This window comes from Nasonia vitripennis, chromosome 3 (assembly GCF_009193385.2).
Source record: "Nasonia vitripennis strain AsymCx chromosome 3, Nvit_psr_1.1, whole genome shotgun sequence".
NCBI classification, from domain to species: domain Eukaryota; kingdom Metazoa; phylum Arthropoda; class Insecta; order Hymenoptera; family Pteromalidae; genus Nasonia; species Nasonia vitripennis.
The window spans coordinates 2,380,968-2,398,369 of record NC_045759.1 but is presented as its reverse complement, the minus strand read 5'-3'; the positions used below and the strand labels follow the sequence as shown (position 1 = coordinate 2,398,369).

General features: G+C 41.1%; 3 protein-coding genes across 13 annotated transcripts in view; 1 reads left to right on the top strand and 2 right to left on the bottom strand.

The window, feature by feature from the left end:
- Positions 1-17,402, top strand: part of LOC100122506 (PDZ domain-containing protein 2) — a 99,717-nt gene that overhangs the window by 15,903 nt on the left and 66,412 nt on the right. For 5 of the 6 annotated variants that reach the window (XM_031926405.2, XM_016983487.3, XM_031926404.2 and 2 more), the window contains exons 2-6: positions 10,848-11,327; positions 11,917-12,190; positions 12,817-13,022; positions 13,256-14,598; positions 14,686-14,780. In XM_031926405.2, the coding sequence (XP_031782265.1) occupies positions 10,962-11,327; positions 11,917-12,190; positions 12,817-13,022; positions 13,256-14,598; positions 14,686-14,780 (2,284 nt within the window). In that variant the 5' untranslated portion in view covers positions 10,848-10,961. Of the gene's footprint in view, positions 1-10,847; positions 11,328-11,916; positions 12,191-12,816; positions 13,023-13,255; positions 14,599-14,685; positions 14,781-17,402 lie in introns of those variants that run through there. The other variant, XM_032597908.1, reaches the window with a different exon arrangement.
- Positions 3,522-6,022, bottom strand: Or168 (odorant receptor 168). 2 transcript variants are annotated; one of them, NM_001170945.1, is made up of 9 exons: positions 5,522-5,726; positions 5,071-5,202; positions 4,885-5,002; positions 4,555-4,819; positions 4,338-4,460; positions 4,166-4,256; positions 3,960-4,096; positions 3,759-3,891; positions 3,522-3,683 (listed from the first exon to the last, which is right to left on the bottom strand). In NM_001170945.1, exons 1-9 carry the CDS (start codon positions 5,675-5,677, stop codon positions 3,633-3,635), a joined length of 1,206 nt encoding a protein of 401 aa, NP_001164416.1. In that variant the 5' UTR covers positions 5,678-5,726; the 3' UTR covers positions 3,522-3,632. The 2 variants fall into 2 exon arrangements, with proteins under 2 accessions (NP_001164416.1, XP_031781934.1); XM_031926074.2 differs by having other exon boundaries at positions 3,563-3,683; positions 3,764-3,891; positions 5,522-6,022.
- Positions 6,977-10,323, bottom strand: Or167 (odorant receptor 167). 5 transcript variants are annotated; one of them, XM_031926084.2, is made up of 9 exons: positions 9,969-10,323; positions 9,662-9,784; positions 9,502-9,565; positions 9,050-9,317; positions 8,809-8,967; positions 8,640-8,730; positions 8,431-8,567; positions 8,214-8,346; positions 6,977-7,952 (listed from the first exon to the last, which is right to left on the bottom strand). In XM_031926084.2, exons 1-9 carry the CDS (start codon positions 10,119-10,121, stop codon positions 7,902-7,904), a joined length of 1,179 nt encoding a protein of 392 aa, XP_031781944.1. In that variant the 5' UTR covers positions 10,122-10,323; the 3' UTR covers positions 6,977-7,901. The 5 variants fall into 5 exon arrangements, with proteins under 5 accessions (XP_031781944.1, XP_031781943.1, XP_031781942.1 ...); XM_031926083.2 differs by having other exon boundaries at positions 6,978-7,952; positions 9,502-9,586; positions 9,969-10,320; XM_031926082.2 differs by having other exon boundaries at positions 6,978-7,952; positions 9,469-9,565; positions 9,969-10,320.

The following is a 17,402-nucleotide window of genomic DNA, read 5'->3' as shown; positions in this document are numbered from 1 at the left end:
AGCTCTCGGTCGCGAGGGTTATGTCTACGGAGGTAATATAGAGAATTACTTGGCCGAAAATGCGAGCTGAGAGATTGTCGCTTTAACGAGTTAGCGGCTTTGCTTTAATCCCCTCACGATGTGTCGTTTGGGTCGTAAATCGTAGCGGATGATTGTTAAGAGAAATCCTGATTATTTTCGTTAAGTCGTGATTGTAAGAGTGTGTAACATTGAGAAACTGCGTTATTTACTGTCGAAACTACGTCAGACGCTATCGCTTCGAAATTCCCGCCGTTTATGAAACCTTTAATGAAACTTACAGCGCCCTTACAATCCACGGTAGATCGCGTTGCGCCGCGGCGTTTATATTTCGAAATATATAATTATTTCCGCTCAAGATATTCTCCCCGATAATTATCCAATCTCCGCACAACACCTCCTTCCACGTGCAGCACTTCATTTCTCGAATTGCGCATCATTCGGCAGGAGTCTAAGTGTTACACCAGTTGACGAGTGAAACGTTTCTCTGTGCACATAAAGCTTCTCCGGCGGCACGAATCTTTCATCGATACTTTCGGACATTTCATTTCTCCCGTCGCATCCCATCAGGCGAATCACATTATCACAATCCTCGGTCAACAGTCTGCCTATGAAAATTGAAAGTGTCCGATTAAATTATCTTGCGATTTCGCGCGAATGCGTCGTTTGATCGGCGAAGAAGATTGCTCACTCGCGGAAGATAAGTGCGAGCGATAAAATTATTAAATTGCAATCCGAGGTAAACTTTCAAAATCTCGCTTTCTATACGACTCGCACCCGCGCGCGCGCGCCTCTCTCCCCTCGAAAAAATCCGGCAAAAAGTGAGAGCACATCGATTCGGGGTCATCCCATCGCGCGGAGGATCGGTGAAAATCCAACAGCTGCAGCTACATAATTCGCTCAGCGGGCAATTCACGCGTGAAAGTCGTAAGGAGTTGCAGCACGCAGTGGTCGCCTAATTATTCGACGCCAAAGACGATGTTGTCGAAGCGAAAGGTGCGGGCGCGTTCTCACGATCGCCAGCGTTGTTGCGGGAGGATTTGAGTATTCGTAATAGCTGGTTTGTGCATCCAAAAAAACAAGAGAAAAAACACGTCATAATACGTAGGTCCTGAGGGTCGCAATATCGCCAATTCTGTAACCTCGTACACATTGTGGAACTCTGGGATTCATTTATCGGGCGTTCTTGGTACCTTGGCACGTTTTCTCGTCAATCTAACCAACATAAGCTTGAAGAGGATGGAAAAACACGCATATATAGGTTAGTCTGGACAAGCTGCATACAGAATTGAAGATTCACAGCTGACTGCGCGTTATAATTGCAGACTTCTTAATTAGATCGTGAAAGCAGTTGAAAAGAAGAAGGAATAGACGGCGGGGTCGTAAATCTTAATGATGCCAAATTAAAAGTATATGTGTATTATGGCTGTAACAGCTGCAATTGCAGAGCCTTAATTACACGTGTAGCTGCGCCTGGCTTCATAAGCGTTAACGCTATTCTTTGTGTACGAGTTTAATGAAAGATGAAGATTGAAGCTGCGCGTGTGTGCTCTGAATTTCTGGAACGCGAGAGTCACACTTGTGCAAGCTCTTTATTTGAATTAAGCAGATTGTACAGATGTTGTATGATGAACGTGATTATTTAGAAAGAAAGTCATAGCACAAGATGATCCCTGCTATGAATGGTGTACGATAACTGAGTTGACTGAACAAACTGCTCTTCAGACTTCACGATTTAGTTACAGTTAATTGGATACCTGGTAAATTTGCCGTCGCGAAGACGAGTGAGCCCGCAACTTCCCAGTGCGAAACGACTGAACTTCAACCGTTACCCTCGGTAACTCCATGATACCTTTTATAGTTCACTAAAAAGAAACGAACAGGCACGATGAAACTACACACCGCCTACCTACCCACGACCCATAACAATACAGCACTGTGGGTACAAGTCGCGATTCGGTCAGCAATAAAATAAAAATCACACTTTTCATCGAGCATAGACGTAGCAGTAGTAGTAGTAGTAGTAGTAGTAGTAGTAGTAGTAGTAGAAGTGCCTCTAACAACGTTAAAAGGTCACGCCGTGACCCATAAAATGACAATGCATCGGAATCCAGACGCTGAAACGCTTCGCGGCACACAGCTTCTCTCTCTCTCCCAACACATCCCGCGCTTGCTCGCTCGCATGCGCGAGCACGTTTTTAAGCAGGATAGAAAGTCACGACCCAAATCGCGTCTATCTATCCATCAGGCGGCTGTGCGAAATATGCGGCTGGCAATTATTCGAGACCCGATTAATAACATAATAAAATACGCGGCAATGCAGGGGGAAGATCCGCGGAGAAATTTGTTGAAGAGAGTATAGGATGGAGTCGCGTGTGGATAACCGCGAGAATAGCACGACGGCGGAGACTTTGACACAGTTTCTTGAAAGCGAGCGCATAGCGACTTACGATTCTTCCGTGCCTAGATGCACGATAGATGCAGTGTTACTTTATGCTTGGTTGGTTTGGCTTTTTTCTTGGATTCGATGTGTCGTTTGAATTTAATGGATAGAATTCTAATGTAGTTTAGAGAAGGATGTTGCTTCATTGGGTGAACAGACCAACTGATGGAAGTTTGTTGTAGTTTTTAGCAGAATGTGATAAGGATTCTAGCAACTACTGTTATTCGATTCTATTTCGAAACGTCTATTTCTGTCCACCGGAAAAGGAGAAAAGCATCCTCACATCTGATTTCTCACGTACAACTTCAATAAACTTGTTCACGCACCTCAAATAAGGCGTACACACACATAATAAACCTACACACCGTCTGCACGATAAATACTTGACGCGCACCTATCCATTACCATAACTGCGCACATTTTACATGGCATCGATGGCACATTATTATCAGGCGCAATCTCTCCCGGGACTTTTAATTAGCCGCCAATCGAAATAAACAACCTATAACAGTCTACACCTCTCTCGCGATATTACACGACTCGTCGGGAGTGGTCGAGCCGTTTCCTTTTTCTCTTCCCCAGTCATCTTTCTCCTATGCATATCTCCACCCGTACATCGGCTGCTCCATGGGTAAGCGTATGCAGCATTCCGGTACTCGAACGCATCGCGCGCGGGATGAATGGTCCCAGTCTTATCTTTCCTCCTTCTTCTCGTCTCGGCTGCAGTGAGCAGTGGAAATAGGCTGATGCGCGTTGCGGAGAGGGAGACGCGGAGGAAAAGGATGCCGCTAATAAACATCAGAAGAGGATTAATGAGGATGAGCTTGATCGCGTGCGTGCGTGCGTTATTATTCGTTCGTGATCGCGCGCGTATACCGAGTCTCTTGGAGATGGTAGGTGTGCGCGAGAGGTCACGGTCTCATGGGAAATTTCAAATCAAAGGTGTTTGATGATATTGCGCTGGTGGAGGATGATTATTCGACTTGGGTGTCGGGGAGAAAGACGTTGGGTGAAGCCAATTTTCGAGCAATTGGTTGGACTATGCAGATATTCGACACTGTTTTGAAGCGAATCAGATCGGTTTATTACTGAAATTTGAAATAACTATTGGATCAGTTTATGTATACATCATACAAAAATAAATTCGGTATACATCGATCGACTGAATATTCTAACTGAACGATGCTACTACCGTAAAATAGGACAATGCTGTTCTCAAAATCTTAAAAACAAAAACAGTTTGATAAAAACAGATGTACGTAGTAACATAATCGAACATATCGGCGATAGAACTCACATTACCAGAGGTTACCAAGTCCATTGTTAGCAGCGGACCGGCGGTCAGTCTACAAGGAACTGTGCATCGCATCATCATAAACTTGATTAAATATTTGGTTTTAGTGGGACAACCGTACCAACCACATGCATAGCTAAAATAATACTATACATTATTGATCGTCAATTTTAATACTATAGTCGCCATTATTTTTATACGTACACCGTATTGAAAAGTTCGTGACTACAGTTGATTAATTTCTGACCCGGCCAGCTAATAAAAAACGTATACATTATGATTCCGAGCCATACAAATCCAACACGTATCAAATTAATAGGATTATTCAGGTTCATAACTAGCTGAAATCATAAAGCATATGAATTACGATTGAAGCCATTATTGCGAGTAGAGATCAGAATTTTACGCACATCAATAGTTCCAACACTCAAGCAGACTAACACTAATACAGTAACGAAGAAAAAGCAGTCATTGTAAATTCTTTGTACAATCTCGGAAAATCTGTAACGCACGTACCAAATAACCAAGTGACCAATAAATTAATTTCGTAATAACTTATTCAATAAATAAACCCTACTAAACTCAATGGTTTTCTTATGCATTTTCACTGAATCAACGACGTATTTGTGAAGTTCCTCTTTCGATAAAAATTTATTGTTTTGATAGTCATCTTCGACAAAACGTAATACATTCCTCATGCGATATCTGAAAATAATTTTAACAGACATAAGATAGAATAGTTTTTATAGTAGTTATTTGAAATTTAGGACGTAGTTCCGAGAGTAGTTCAGTATCTTACTCCAAAATATCGAATAGACCAACTGCGTGATATACGATACTAACAAAAGTACTGTCAACAGCAGTGACGATCAGGATAGTAAAAGAGACGCAAATAAACGTATGCAGAAGAAGATAAATAAAATATTTTTGCTGATCGATGAAATATTCAGCGTAATAACAAAGATTTACTCCACGAGACTCGTTGAGAGGTAATATTAAATCGAGCATCAATGGTACAGCTGATGGCAAGGTCACAAATGATATACAAGCAGTAAACATGTATCCTAAAAATATTTCTCATTAGAAGACAAAGAAGTTTATGAAAAACAAAATTAATACAAACTTTTACCCATATAAAATATGGTCAAAGTGCGGCCAATATCCCAGGAACGAAGTAATACAGCTTGCTCATTGTCATCTTGCAGACCCTTCCAATCGTACGTAATTTGTTGATAAAGTTGTAGCAACTAGTATCCAGTATTTAATAATAATTAGGGGTATGATGATTATATTGTTTCAAAAATCTTAGGTTTACCTTTTTTTCAAGATAAATAGTCGTGTAGTACTTTGACAGCGTTCCTAGAAAATACAGAAAACCCGCAAAATTTTCAACTAAAATTTCTACATTTCTTTCCTCTAATTGCCATTCGAACACTGATCTAATTATCTAAAAAAATATTTGTTATTATTTGAAAATGTTTAACAAATGTGAAATAAAAAACTTATGTTACGACGTTCACGAACATAGACAGTACTATAGGCTGTGATGAGTCATAATCGCTTGTTCAAGGGGGCGCTTACCGATGCAGGGTGCACTATCTATTATTCATTCGGGATTCTCAACACCTATATACGTAATAATAATTTAATGTGCATGCAAAATAATATATAAATAATAATTTTTGGATCTGGTTTGCATTAGAAAAAAAAATGTTATCATAGAAAGTTAATGCAAAAAATGTCTGCTAATATCATTCATTAAGTACCTGAGGTATCATCATTGTATGAATAGCTACAATAATAAACGTATTTACAAACTTTTTCATGTGCTTCGTTTGGTAAGGCCAAATAAAATTTACCATTAACAATCTTTTATTTAGGATAAAATATTTGTTGTTGAAAACTTCGTTTGAATCTAGCATTTTTACCAGCTAGAATAACATCAACCGCCTCTGCGATAAAAATATTTTTCTTTCTCTTTTTTTTCTTTTAAATTTCAGTATTTTTTTTTAAACGCTTGATTATCCGCAATTGTTTTGATGATGAGTGACACATGTCAATGGTTTATAGATATTTCGCATGTAAGATAATTTTTTCTATTGAACCGCGTAATTGAGATAATCATTTATTATGGATGAGCATTCTCTTTCCGTTATGATACCGTTTACAGACACTGCTTAAATCGAATCAGTACTCTACACTATTTAGAATAAAATATGGGTACGTAATAAAATCAATAGCGCAACTTGATTTTAATTGTCAAAACTATTTTAAACTAGATCTAATGAAATTTATTTTGACTTTGTAATCTGCATAGCCTTTAATAAAAGTTTGTATTTCAAGTACTGCAAGTTGTTTTTAAGTTACAACTCTTTTAATAAAGTTTGGATTTAAAAACTTGATTTTATTCACTATTTTTATTTTAAACTATATTTTATTAAAGTGAAGATTATTTTTGTGTGATTAGCTCTATCCTTTTCCTCACATAAGTGCATTCAGACTTCGTATTCCTCTACATGGACTCAGTTCTCATAGTCACGGCGAATCAGTTCATGTTTCTTGTCGCGCCTGGAAAGCCGAACGGAACGGTTTTCGCGATCAGGGGCGCAACGAGCATAGCTCCGCTGACATAGTTTCTCGCTACTTGCACTTCTTCCGCGAGCCGCAGTTCCGATCTTTCTTTCCAGACGCTTTATTTATCTTGTTTTTAGATTCCAATAACGTGTCTAGGTATGTGTTATACGTACCTTTATTCAAACATAAGTAAAGTCAAGAATTAAGGGATAAATGTTTTCCCTACATTATCTGTCATTAATTTACATACCATCTTGTAATCTAAAATATGTTATTTGAAATCAGTTGTGTAATGTTATAATAGAATGAAGAACTTGCTTTTTCTAAATACTATACTTTTACATGATTTGAGCTGCATAGTTAAGTTCTTTCCATCACGATGGTTATATACAATGAGTACATGCTATATATCAAGACCTTATCATACCCACGAGTTTTCACTACATAAGTATGAATAAATGTAGCGTTACCGACTGACACGCAAGTATAATGAAGAAACTCGTGAATGGAGATGAATTCCGCACAAAAGGTAAAGATTTCAAAGGTCATATTCTATTCTTAGAAAGATGAAAAGATGCAAGTTCTTGTTTCTATAAATAAAGAGGTATTTAAAAATTGATTTACATCATAAACTTCACTTTGCACCTACAACAAAAATACGTGAATAATTTAAAACAAAAACACAAGCTTTATATTGTAAGAAAGTATAATAAACTAATAAAAGATAAAAAAACACAGTCTATGTTGTCTAAGGTCACAGTACGATTTCTCACCCTGATACCGCAAGTTTCACAGCATAACAAAATGACAACCACCGCCGTCTTAGTCCTCTCCATTTTCATTCTGCATGATGTAGGAAACCTTAGACAATCTGCGCTTGCGCGCAAATCCTGCACCATGTACTTATATCCATTCGCACCCGCAGTTCACTTGTATTCCATCTCGTTTCAGGGAGTGGCTGTAGCTGGTGCGCGAAAACCTGTCCTCTCCCTCTCGGACTCGCGCACGCGCAACATTCCGCGCCGGGATGAATGGACCGCCTTTGGTGTCTTTCTCTGTATACCCTGGAAGAAAATAGAGGGGAAGAGAAGAGAGGGCAAGGATTAATGAGAGCAAGAGAGGCTGGGCCCCTTGGGAAATTTTCGAGCCAACCTGTTGCGCGTGAGGAGATCTGAATGCGCGGTACAGGTGGATTATGTGGAAGATTGTTCTTCATGGAGAAAGGATGGGAGTAGAGTGCGATTATGATCCGTAAACGTTTTTTTTTCCTTAAAAATCCAAAATCCACTATAAAAAATAGGCAATTTTGTGATTTTTTGCATGCTTTTATCATAGATAAGAATTATTCATCATTTATTTCCACATACTTCTAACAATCGTATATTTTATTTATATTAATTATCTAAAAAGTCATCTATAACGACAAATAACACTTTTCTACCTAGTATTCTTCGTTTGATGAAGTTATCATTATTATTTACAAATTGCGTACGCCGCAAAGTATATCCAAAATTTTAGTAGCCTAGTAATCGTGATTTAAATTGCTGTTTCCATTCTTATGACATCAATTTTTTAACTTACAGCAATCATAAAGGTGCAGTAAGAAAGGGATGATTTCAAGATCTTCAAATGTTATTATAATCATTAGAAAAATATGTTTGATGATGTAATGCAATCGTATTGCTTTAACGATTGAGCGAAAGATAATGCTGATACGGTGTGTTTGAAAAATATGCTAAGATCGCGCTCTACTGAGATGATATCTCAAATGCAGTTTTGTTATTTCTGCAATGATAAGTGCGCAATTTCAATTAATATTTCGGCATTTCCATACGCTCAACCGTTTACAGAGAATCTTTAAAGTAGTAAAGATGCAATACTCACATTACTGCAACTTTCCAAGTTTATAACTAGCATAGGACCAGCGGTTATTTGACATTGTCTGCTACAGCGAAGCATAATAAATTTAAGTAATCTCTGAGTTTTTAGAGGGTGATTGTACCAACCACAGAAGTAACTAAAAATACAATAAGGGGCAAATGGACTTTGATTCATTTTCATCCCTAGTTGAACGATGTATTATTCAACTCAAAATACATACGCAGAGTCAAATATCTGTAAACTAGTATCGATGATTTGCTGTCCTGCAATACTGATGTAAGCAAGATTCAAGATTATACCACACCATATGAAAAATATCCTGATTAAATTGATAATATCATGAAGGTTCATCATTGCCTACAAATAAACAATTCAAGTCAAGATCTGATAATAAGCTTCGTTCTATGGCTTATAAACGTGGTAATTTACAACGACAGTTGCAAGACTCAAACTAATTATGGTCAAACTCATTTGGATAAAGAAATACAACGTATACGTCGATTGTATCAGGTTAATAAACCTATTTTAAAATAGATATAAAGTTTTGTTAAACAAATGAAAACAAGCAAATTCAAGGACAACGTGCAAAATACTATACTCTATAGATTCATTGTGTATGTTTATGGCCGTCAACACATATTCGTGAATTTCCTCATCTAGATTTTTGGCCGCAACCAGATTTCTAGATTTAACCTGATAACGCTCTTGCGATTTATTAAAGGCCTTCTGAAAACGATATCTATAAAGCCAGAGTACACTTTTCAGATTTATTACTAATTAGTCGCCATTATGGAAACATCTCTGTATTACGTACATATATGATTAAATCAATAACTTACGAGACGATATTGAAAAGTCCATCCGAGTGATGGGCACAGATTACGTAAAGTGTATCAACAGTGGCATTAATAAAAACTGTACTCATAACACCGATGAAGGTTTGAAATAGCAATTGATAGTAGTACTCTTCTTGATCGATAAAATATTCTGCGTAGAAGCAAAGTACCTTTGTAGGTCGAGATTCGTTCAAAGGTGCAATGATGTTCAAGATAGTTGGTAGCGTGCCAGGTAAGGTCGCAAATCCAACACCAGCGAAATTTACGTAGACTAGAAAATAGGATATTTTTCAGCAAATTGAAAATAAATGATTGATGAAAAAGGTGGTTGTGCAATAGATGTGAATATCTACTGTAAAAAAACTACTGCTACTTCATAAATAAATATTATACATTATAGTGTACTATTTCTTTTGGTTTACCGCTATATATAATCGTCATAAGTTGACCATTACTTGCGGCTCTTTGCAGACTCAGCTGCTCTTCTGCTTCAATGTATCTTGTCCAATCAAACGCCATCTTTTTGTAAAGGAATACGAGCTAAACTTTTTTTTCTCAATTACTATTTTATTAGGGTAATATTTCAAAAATATAATTCGAAAAAAATCAAATTACCTGAGGTTCAGCCGTGAAAGTTATAATATATTTTGCTAAAACACATTGCAAGTAAATAAAACCCACAATATTTTCTAACACAATTTCAAAATCCTTTCCCCACTCTTCAACTGTTCTGATAACCTATAGCAAATAGCTCTGAATTAATTTTATATTGCATCAAGTATACCATATTACCACAGTATAACGATGACATTAACAATGAATTAAATAAAACACTAATATTTAAAAAAATAGATTTCTTTGCGAATTTTAGCGAATATATTTTGTAATCTACTCATATTTATTAAATAAAAAGCGTACATACCTGTGGTATCATCATCGAATGAATAGCACAAATATACAAAATTCGTATGATTAATTTGACATGCCTTTTCTGATAGGGCCAGAGTCCAGTCAATTTTAGTAAAAATCGATTAACTTTGAAATATTCATTGTTCAAAATTTCATGTTCTTCCATCTTTAGGTATCGTTTTTTCAAAGAATTTGAAAATTGAAAACATATAGTAGTACGAGTTGGTTTCACCGAATACTGCTATTCACACTTACGTATTCCTTTGTTTTATTCCTGAAATTAGCATTGTTTGATTATCTCATGTCTGTTGTCACACACATTTGAACTATTAAATAATTCTGTTTCCGCGTAGAGCAAATCGACGGCTATTTGAATACTTTATGAAACGCTTTTTTACAGCCTTATTCTCAACTGTAGGGTTTTTGTTACGTACGTCTGAGCCTTGGACGTCTGTGCTCTCTATGGAATATTTTTTTTCTTTAAAATTTTTATGAATTCATTGTTTAAAATACTTATATCAATTTCCGCACAGTTTTTCTCTAGATGATATATTATTAGAATAAAACTAGAAAATCGTTCTATTGTGTACAGAATTGAATAGTAGACACTTTTTGAAAATTCAAGTTATTCAAAGGTGCTTCTGTATTCAAAAGGCAAGCAAAGTACAACAAACAATTTTTCAACGCCTTTTAAGGCATGCAAATAATAGATAAACATGATATTTTATTTAACTTAGTTGAAATTTATACACTTAGAATGAAAGTCCTTATGGATGTGATAATAATAACAGTTGTTAAAAAAAACCTATTTTTTAAAAGTCAATTTTCTACTTGAATTATTAAGTAATCTCAAACCTTACACTAGAAGCTAATAAATGAAATTTATTTACAGACTCCAATAGGATCACCAAACAACTCTAAATCATCCAACGATGGCCCGTTAACCGCCATCATCTATCCACCACACGCATCAAAAGGCATCATTATTTTCATCCTCTGAAGAACGATGGAATCCACGGACAAACGAACGTCCGCCGAGGAGTTTGTAACAGTGGTAAATGTCCAGGGCACGCAACCACCCATCCCCAGCTCGGCGGAGAGCTTTGTCACAGTCCTATCGATCGGCACTGGAACCAAACAACAAAACAAATTACCAGAGCAAACAACGGTGAACGGGGTCGATCCAGCGCACCCCGAGGAGGAGGTGGAAGTGTACCGGTTACCCGGCGAACGACTCGGCTTTGGACTAAAATTTGAAGGCGGCAACAAGACGTCCGAGAAGGTGCGCAGGCTCTTCATACAGAGCTGCGCCGAACAAAGTCCGGCTAGCAGAGCCAAATGCTCGTGGGGTAACCTGGGCGAAGGCGATGAGGTGAGTTACCTTTCATACTTATTCGCAAAAGTTACAATCGGTACAACAAAATGTCATTCACATTTTAAAACTAAAATTTGTAGCATCTAACAAAATTCGCGTCTATAAAGGAGTTTCTAAGAAAGTGATGAAAGCTAAGCGCATTAGATATATAATTCAGAAAATACGTACTTATTCCCGGCAACCTCGTAAAAGCTTGTTGCATATAATAGCATAAGATTACGATCAGAGCTGTATAATTTCAGTAACATCCACAAAAACATAGCCACAGATAAATCATAATAATATGTAGCAGTATATTCCTTATAAAACGTATACCCTTTGAATAAATTCCAGCGCACAAAGATACATTAGTATTTTTGTGCCACAAATTATGCATTCTGTAAAGCAAAAATTTTAATCGAGTGTAGAAGGTACGAGAAAGGTGTGCCTTTTCTCACGACAAACAAGAGAATGACAATGACTTCTCATATACACTGTAACCTTAATTCTATTCTAGTTGCACAGAAAATTAAACTGTAGAGTTTATTTTAGTTAAGATTCTTTGATATTTTATACTCAAATTGTAACACTGAATTTGATCCCGTAGGTACTCTCAATCGACGAGGTACCGGTAACACAGATGACGCGACTGGACTGTGTACGTCGCCTGAAGGAGTCGCAGTTGGTGATAAAGCTTGCGGTTCGCTGTCGAGGCGCCCTACGGCCAGAGGTAGTCAGCGCGGAGCGTAAACCTCAGCAGCGCAGCAAAGTACCACCAGAATTACCGGCCGCGCCGCCACCTGTCCCACCGAGGAAGCTCAGACGGGATTCGACACAGGCGGCTGTCAATCGCGGCCTTGCCGATGGAGAGGCTAGTCCAGGTGTGTACTCTTTAGACACAGCTTTACATTAATGCTGATTTTTATAAGAATACTAATGTGTATTTTTTACCGCGCTCAATGATCGTCGGGATAACATTATAATTGTGAGTATACAATTTTAATACAATGATTATCTCAATGTATGTAGATGTAATTCCATACTGCTCATAACGATCCTTGACAACGAATTATATTTAAAAATAGATTTCCAATCGTTTCATATTTCGCGAAAGTGAACTGAACTTCGTTTATGGCAATTAAACGATGAGAAAGTGTATCGCTTCTCCATTAATTAAGATCGATTTCGAATACGGTTACCATTTTAGATCGGCTTGTTATTAATTACGTGACTTTATATGCAGATTTTTTTCATTGTAGCAAGTCTCTCAGGCTATTCTCATTGCCATAATGGTAACGCCCCTGCGTTCTACAAAAGCTTACTGAGAAAACGGATCAAACGTTTTTGAATAATCACATGCCCCTTAATTGTACGGCTATTAATAAAAGAAATTTTCCGATTATTCTCGCTTGATAAAAAAGAAAGTTCAGCGAAATGAAGATTTCACAGAACAATAGATCGAAACATCGACATGAAAAAAATACTGAAATGAAACGATTGTTCTCAGGTATGAGAAAAGCCCGCGACAGTCCAAAATCCACTGGATCACCTCAATCGCAAGGAAGTTTTCGCAGTGCGGCGAGTAGCATTAGATCCAGCAATTATGAGAGCTGCGTTTCGTCGCCAGTCAAAAGCGGCCCGGGATCCAAAAGCGAGAGTCCCAAGGATTCGCCGAAGGTTCACGTATCGCCGGTACTCAACAAAATCAAACAGGTACTAGTTCTTACTTTCCTATGAAAAATTTGCCACAAACGTCTCGCAGTTGCAATTAGCCGACGAAAGCAGTTTCCCAATTACCTTGACGATTATAAATACCCCTTCCCGGTCCATAATCCAGCCAGTTTCCTTGCGACAGCCCGCCGTTATAATAACTCCCCTCGCAACGACAACAATCTCAATGTCCCGGCAATTAGCGCTAATCTCTGACAATCACCTAAAATTTGCAGGAGCCGCCGGCAGAGGCGCAGTCGTATCTGGACGCCCGCTCTCAGGACGGCTCGAGCACGCACGGTAGCACGTCCGACGACACGAGCAGCTCCTTGTCCACGGTGGTCGACCGGTTCTCCAGCTCGGACCGATTTTCCACGACCTCGACGGCCTCGACGACTTCGGAACAGCTCGTCGTCCCGCCGACGGAGATCGACGTCAACGGTGACGCCCTTCTGCTCAGCAACGGGGTCTGTATGGATCTCAGCAACCCCTCAGACTTCCTGCTGACTCGACTGGCCAATTCCGAGGCCCGCACCCACGTCGAGTCCAGGGGAGACGTGGAGCGCGTCACGGCGGTGGTGGCGCCCAACACGGTGCTGATCGAGGAGACGCCCGCGTTGCAGCCGCCCTTGAGCTTCCAGGACGCCCCGCTCAGCTACGGGCACGAGGCCAGGCCGGGGATATTCTACTCCGCCGACCTGGCCGCGGACTCGCGCACGCACTTCCGGCCGATCAAGGACGACGCCGAGATAGTGGAGAAGGTCGTGAACGGCGAGGCGCCGCCGCTGCCGGCCAGGAACCACGTCAACAGGATCCCCATCAATCAGCAGGAACCACCCAAACCTATGCCCAGGAAAGAGCTGAAGGCCAAGAGGAAAAGGCCGCCGCCACCGCCGCCGCCACCGAGGAGAGAACCTCCACCGCCGGTTCCGGAAGCCAGAAACGTGGAAACGCAGAAGAAGGAGGACGGCGAGGCGAAGATGCAAGACAGGCAGCCGGTGACGGAGGAAGAGTCGGAGCCCACGCCGACGAACAAAGTGTTGGAGATCGTGGAGATGAAGAAGGTCAAGTCGCTGTCGCCGATGAAGCCGCCCTCGAGGACCTCGGACGAGTGCGAGGTGCCCAGCCGAGGGGTGGAAGCTTCCGGTGACGGAGACGTCGAGGACGAGACCGGTAGGGAACAGGGTGAGATCGAGCTCAGGAACAGCATCAATCGGAAGATGCTCGCAGACATGAGCGACAGTAGTACGGTTTCTATGGAGGTAGAAGTCGATTCTGACGAAGAGAAAATGCTCGAGAAGAAGGAGGACGTTGTGCAGGTCGTGGAGGAGGTTTACGAAGAGACGATGGAGGTGGTGGTGAACGGCCAGGACGTGTCACAGATGGACGAGGGAAGTCGAGTGGACGAGGAGTTGGCGGAGGAACTGAGGATCGTGGACAGGAGAAGGAACAACGAGAAAGACCTGGTGGACGACGAAGACGTGTCGGACGAGAGCGATGGGGACGATTACTACTGGCAAAGTAATCTTGCGACCATCGGGGAAGAGGAGGAAAATAATTCTTTGGAATACGAGGATGCGTACGTTACTTTATATTTTGCAACATTATTTGAAACCTAATAAATTTAACGTATCTAATCGATTGCACAATCGTTTTATGATTTTAGCAACGAAGATCCGATTCCTCCTGTACTGCCAGTGGAGACACCGAAAGTTATCGAGAATGTCATCGAAAGTACACCAGAAACGCTGGACAAAAACGGTGAGTTTTTATCAAAATTAATCTTTTTTGAACAATTTTTCCGGGACTAAAGTTTTGCGAAAAAAAACACAGCTAGCTCAAAGAAGCTTCTGATGATAAGTTCACAGGTCGGTAAGGTAGAATTTCCGGACGCGTCGATAAAGTCTCTTGAGGCATGTACCTGTTGCTGGCATTTTCAATATTGTTCTTATTCTGATATCGAGATATTTAATTTTTTAAATTTCCCTGTAAGAAATTTATGCAGAGAAAACTTTATTTAGAAGACCTCAGTTTCGCTATCACCAAACTCTCGTATTTTTTTGTCCGTGCAGCAGGAAATTCAAAAAACTTTCACAATCAGATCTCGCTACCAGCATTAGAATAACGATAATCAATTCGAATAAACATGGTTATTCGTAAATAGACTTAAGTTCGATGAACTCCAAGTTACATACGAATCTATAGCTCCCAATCGTTCCACTGCATCCGGAAACGCAAAGCTCACTCCCACAACGAAGCAAAAACCCCAGGACCCCATAGATCACAAGCAACCACTCGAAAAATCCCTCGACACGCGTACACCTCTAGAATCTCGCTCCTCGAACAAAAAGCAAAAAAATCTCGAAACAAACGCTCGCACCATTATTACGCCCTCGCCTAGACCAGCCAGTGCTGCCGCGGCGAAAAAATACGCGGTAATCACAGCGCAAAGACATAAATATCCCAAGGCAGCGCCGTTTGAAAATCACGCGTCGAGCAGCCGAGCAAAAAAGGAGGCGCATAGCGCCGCGAGGGGGTTGCGCACGTGTGCGAATGATAAACGGCCGATTAATCCGCGGGAAAATTAAAGACTAGCGAGCGATTAATTATCGGGACACCCCGAACGCCCACGCCTCGGCCCTTACGCATTAATCACGCGCGGCGCGTCACTCGCGCGCCCGCGACGCCGCCCTTTTCTTCTCTCGGCTGCGCGTCTATACACGCGTGCTGGCGCCTCTTGTATAACACGTTGCAAGGAAGCCCTCTCTCTCTCTATCCGCGCGAGTATTATTACGAACGAAAGCTTCTTTCACGAGGCGTTCGAATGGTATCGAATGGCATCGGGAATTTCTTCCGCGGGGATATGGGAGGTGGAGAAGTGTGTAGGATATGCGCACGCATAGAATCGCGAGTCGAGATAGCATCGCGATTTGGACCTCTCGAAGCTCTGCATTGTTGCATCGGACTTTGAACGCGATTTTTCTCGATTCAACCGATTATCGTCCGTAGAAAATTGAGCCATCGAAGCAGCGCAAAACGCGTGCGTAAAAGATCCTCGCTTTCTTCGGGAAAAAATTCAAATCCTCGCAGCGCACGCAGCATCGCTAACCCATTTTCTGCGCGCAATTACCTCCCGCTGCCGAAGCGATCCTTTCGAGCTACAGTCCCAATAAGCAAGCGTGATTCTCCCTTTCGAGAGACGAAGCAGCGAACGCCAGACTGTTTGCACACGCAATATCCGAACGCGTACGCGAGTCGGCTCATTATTCAATTATCCCTTAACGAGAGAGAGAGAGAGAGAGAGAAAGAGAGAGAGAGAGAGAGAGAGAGAGAGCGCGTAATGCAAAAGAGGAACACTGGCCGCGCAAAAAGAGGGGGAGAGAAGGCGCGAAACTGGCACGCGAGCGGCAAAAAACGCGTCTGTTATGACGCGCTCGAACGCGTGGGCCTCGCATCATTGTCTGCGCGTTTTCTCTCTCTTCGCGCAGCAGCTCTAACGTTCGTTCGTCTTGCCACACTCGGATGTTACCACTGAAATGAAATTTCTTGCGATAAGCACCTGGTCCATTCCTGACATCAATCGCGGAAGCACCGAGTGTTTCTTTTCCCACAGGAAGACGAACAATAAATTACATGACGTGCCGCAGCAGCCAAATCAAAACGCGAGCCCACCTTACGTTATCCAGCCCTCGCTTCCTTCCGTATATTCGCGGCGCGATTCCTTGATTGATCACCCGAACGTTCTCAAAGTGCACTGCTCGGCTACGGCTTAACGACTCGTTGAATAATCGCGGACACGCGGCCCAGCTTCCTGTCTCTCTTTCTCCCGCGCGCTGCAGGCAGATGAGCGATGAATAATTTTCGACCAAACTTGATATGGTATATTTCGCGCGAACTACAAAAACTAGACCACTTTCTCACAAAACTTCATTCATGCGACTCCGCGCATACATATGTATAGAGCCAGCGCAGCGCAGCAAAAGGAACGAGCGATTCGACAAAGACAATCAATCAATCAGTTGGCGCATTCGAAGAAAATGAACGGGGTGTACATGCACAAGGTGTAGGCATTATATACATAGGCGGAAACCGCTCGTCTCGTACACAGCGCAGCTGCCGTACACACCTTTCGAGAAAGTGAATGACTGATCGAGCAGCGGTGGGTGTGAGAAAAAGCGATGTAGCCTAGATTCGCGCTACACTCTCAGATGAACATGTCGCTCGCGTATTAACGCGTAGTTTCGCGCGTGGCCGATACGCTGCAGTTTATCGCCGGCGCGATCGCTGGAATTTATTTTGTCGTCGTACTTTTGTACGCCGTGTGTTTAGTATAAATATTTTTCCGATAAAAAGTAGGAGATGAAGCGCGTCGATTAAAATTCT

Bases quoted from the DNA above. Each gene is read 5' to 3' on its own strand.
- Or168 (XM_031926074.2), bottom strand. From the start codon at position 5,677: ATGCTAGATTCAAACGAAGTTTTCAACAACAAATATTTTATCCTAAAT. The intron at 5,003-5,070 runs GTAAACCTAAGA...ACTGGATACTAG, and splicing joins CTATTTATCTTGAAAAAAAG to TTGCTACAACTTTATCAACA. The intron at 4,820-4,884 runs GTAAAAGTTTGT...AAATATTTTTAG, and splicing joins TTTGACCATATTTTATATGG to GATACATGTTTACTGCTTGT.
- Or167 (XM_031926081.2), bottom strand. From the start codon at position 10,121: ATGGAAGAACATGAAATTTTGAACAATGAATATTTCAAAGTTAATCGA. The intron at 8,347-8,430 runs GTATGTATTTTG...TTGTATTTTTAG, and splicing joins TTACAGATATTTGACTCTGC to TTACTTCTGTGGTTGGTACA. The intron at 7,953-8,213 runs GTGAGTATTGCA...TAACATTTGAAG, and splicing joins ACTTGGAAAGTTGCAGTAAT to ATCTTGAAATCATCCCTTTC.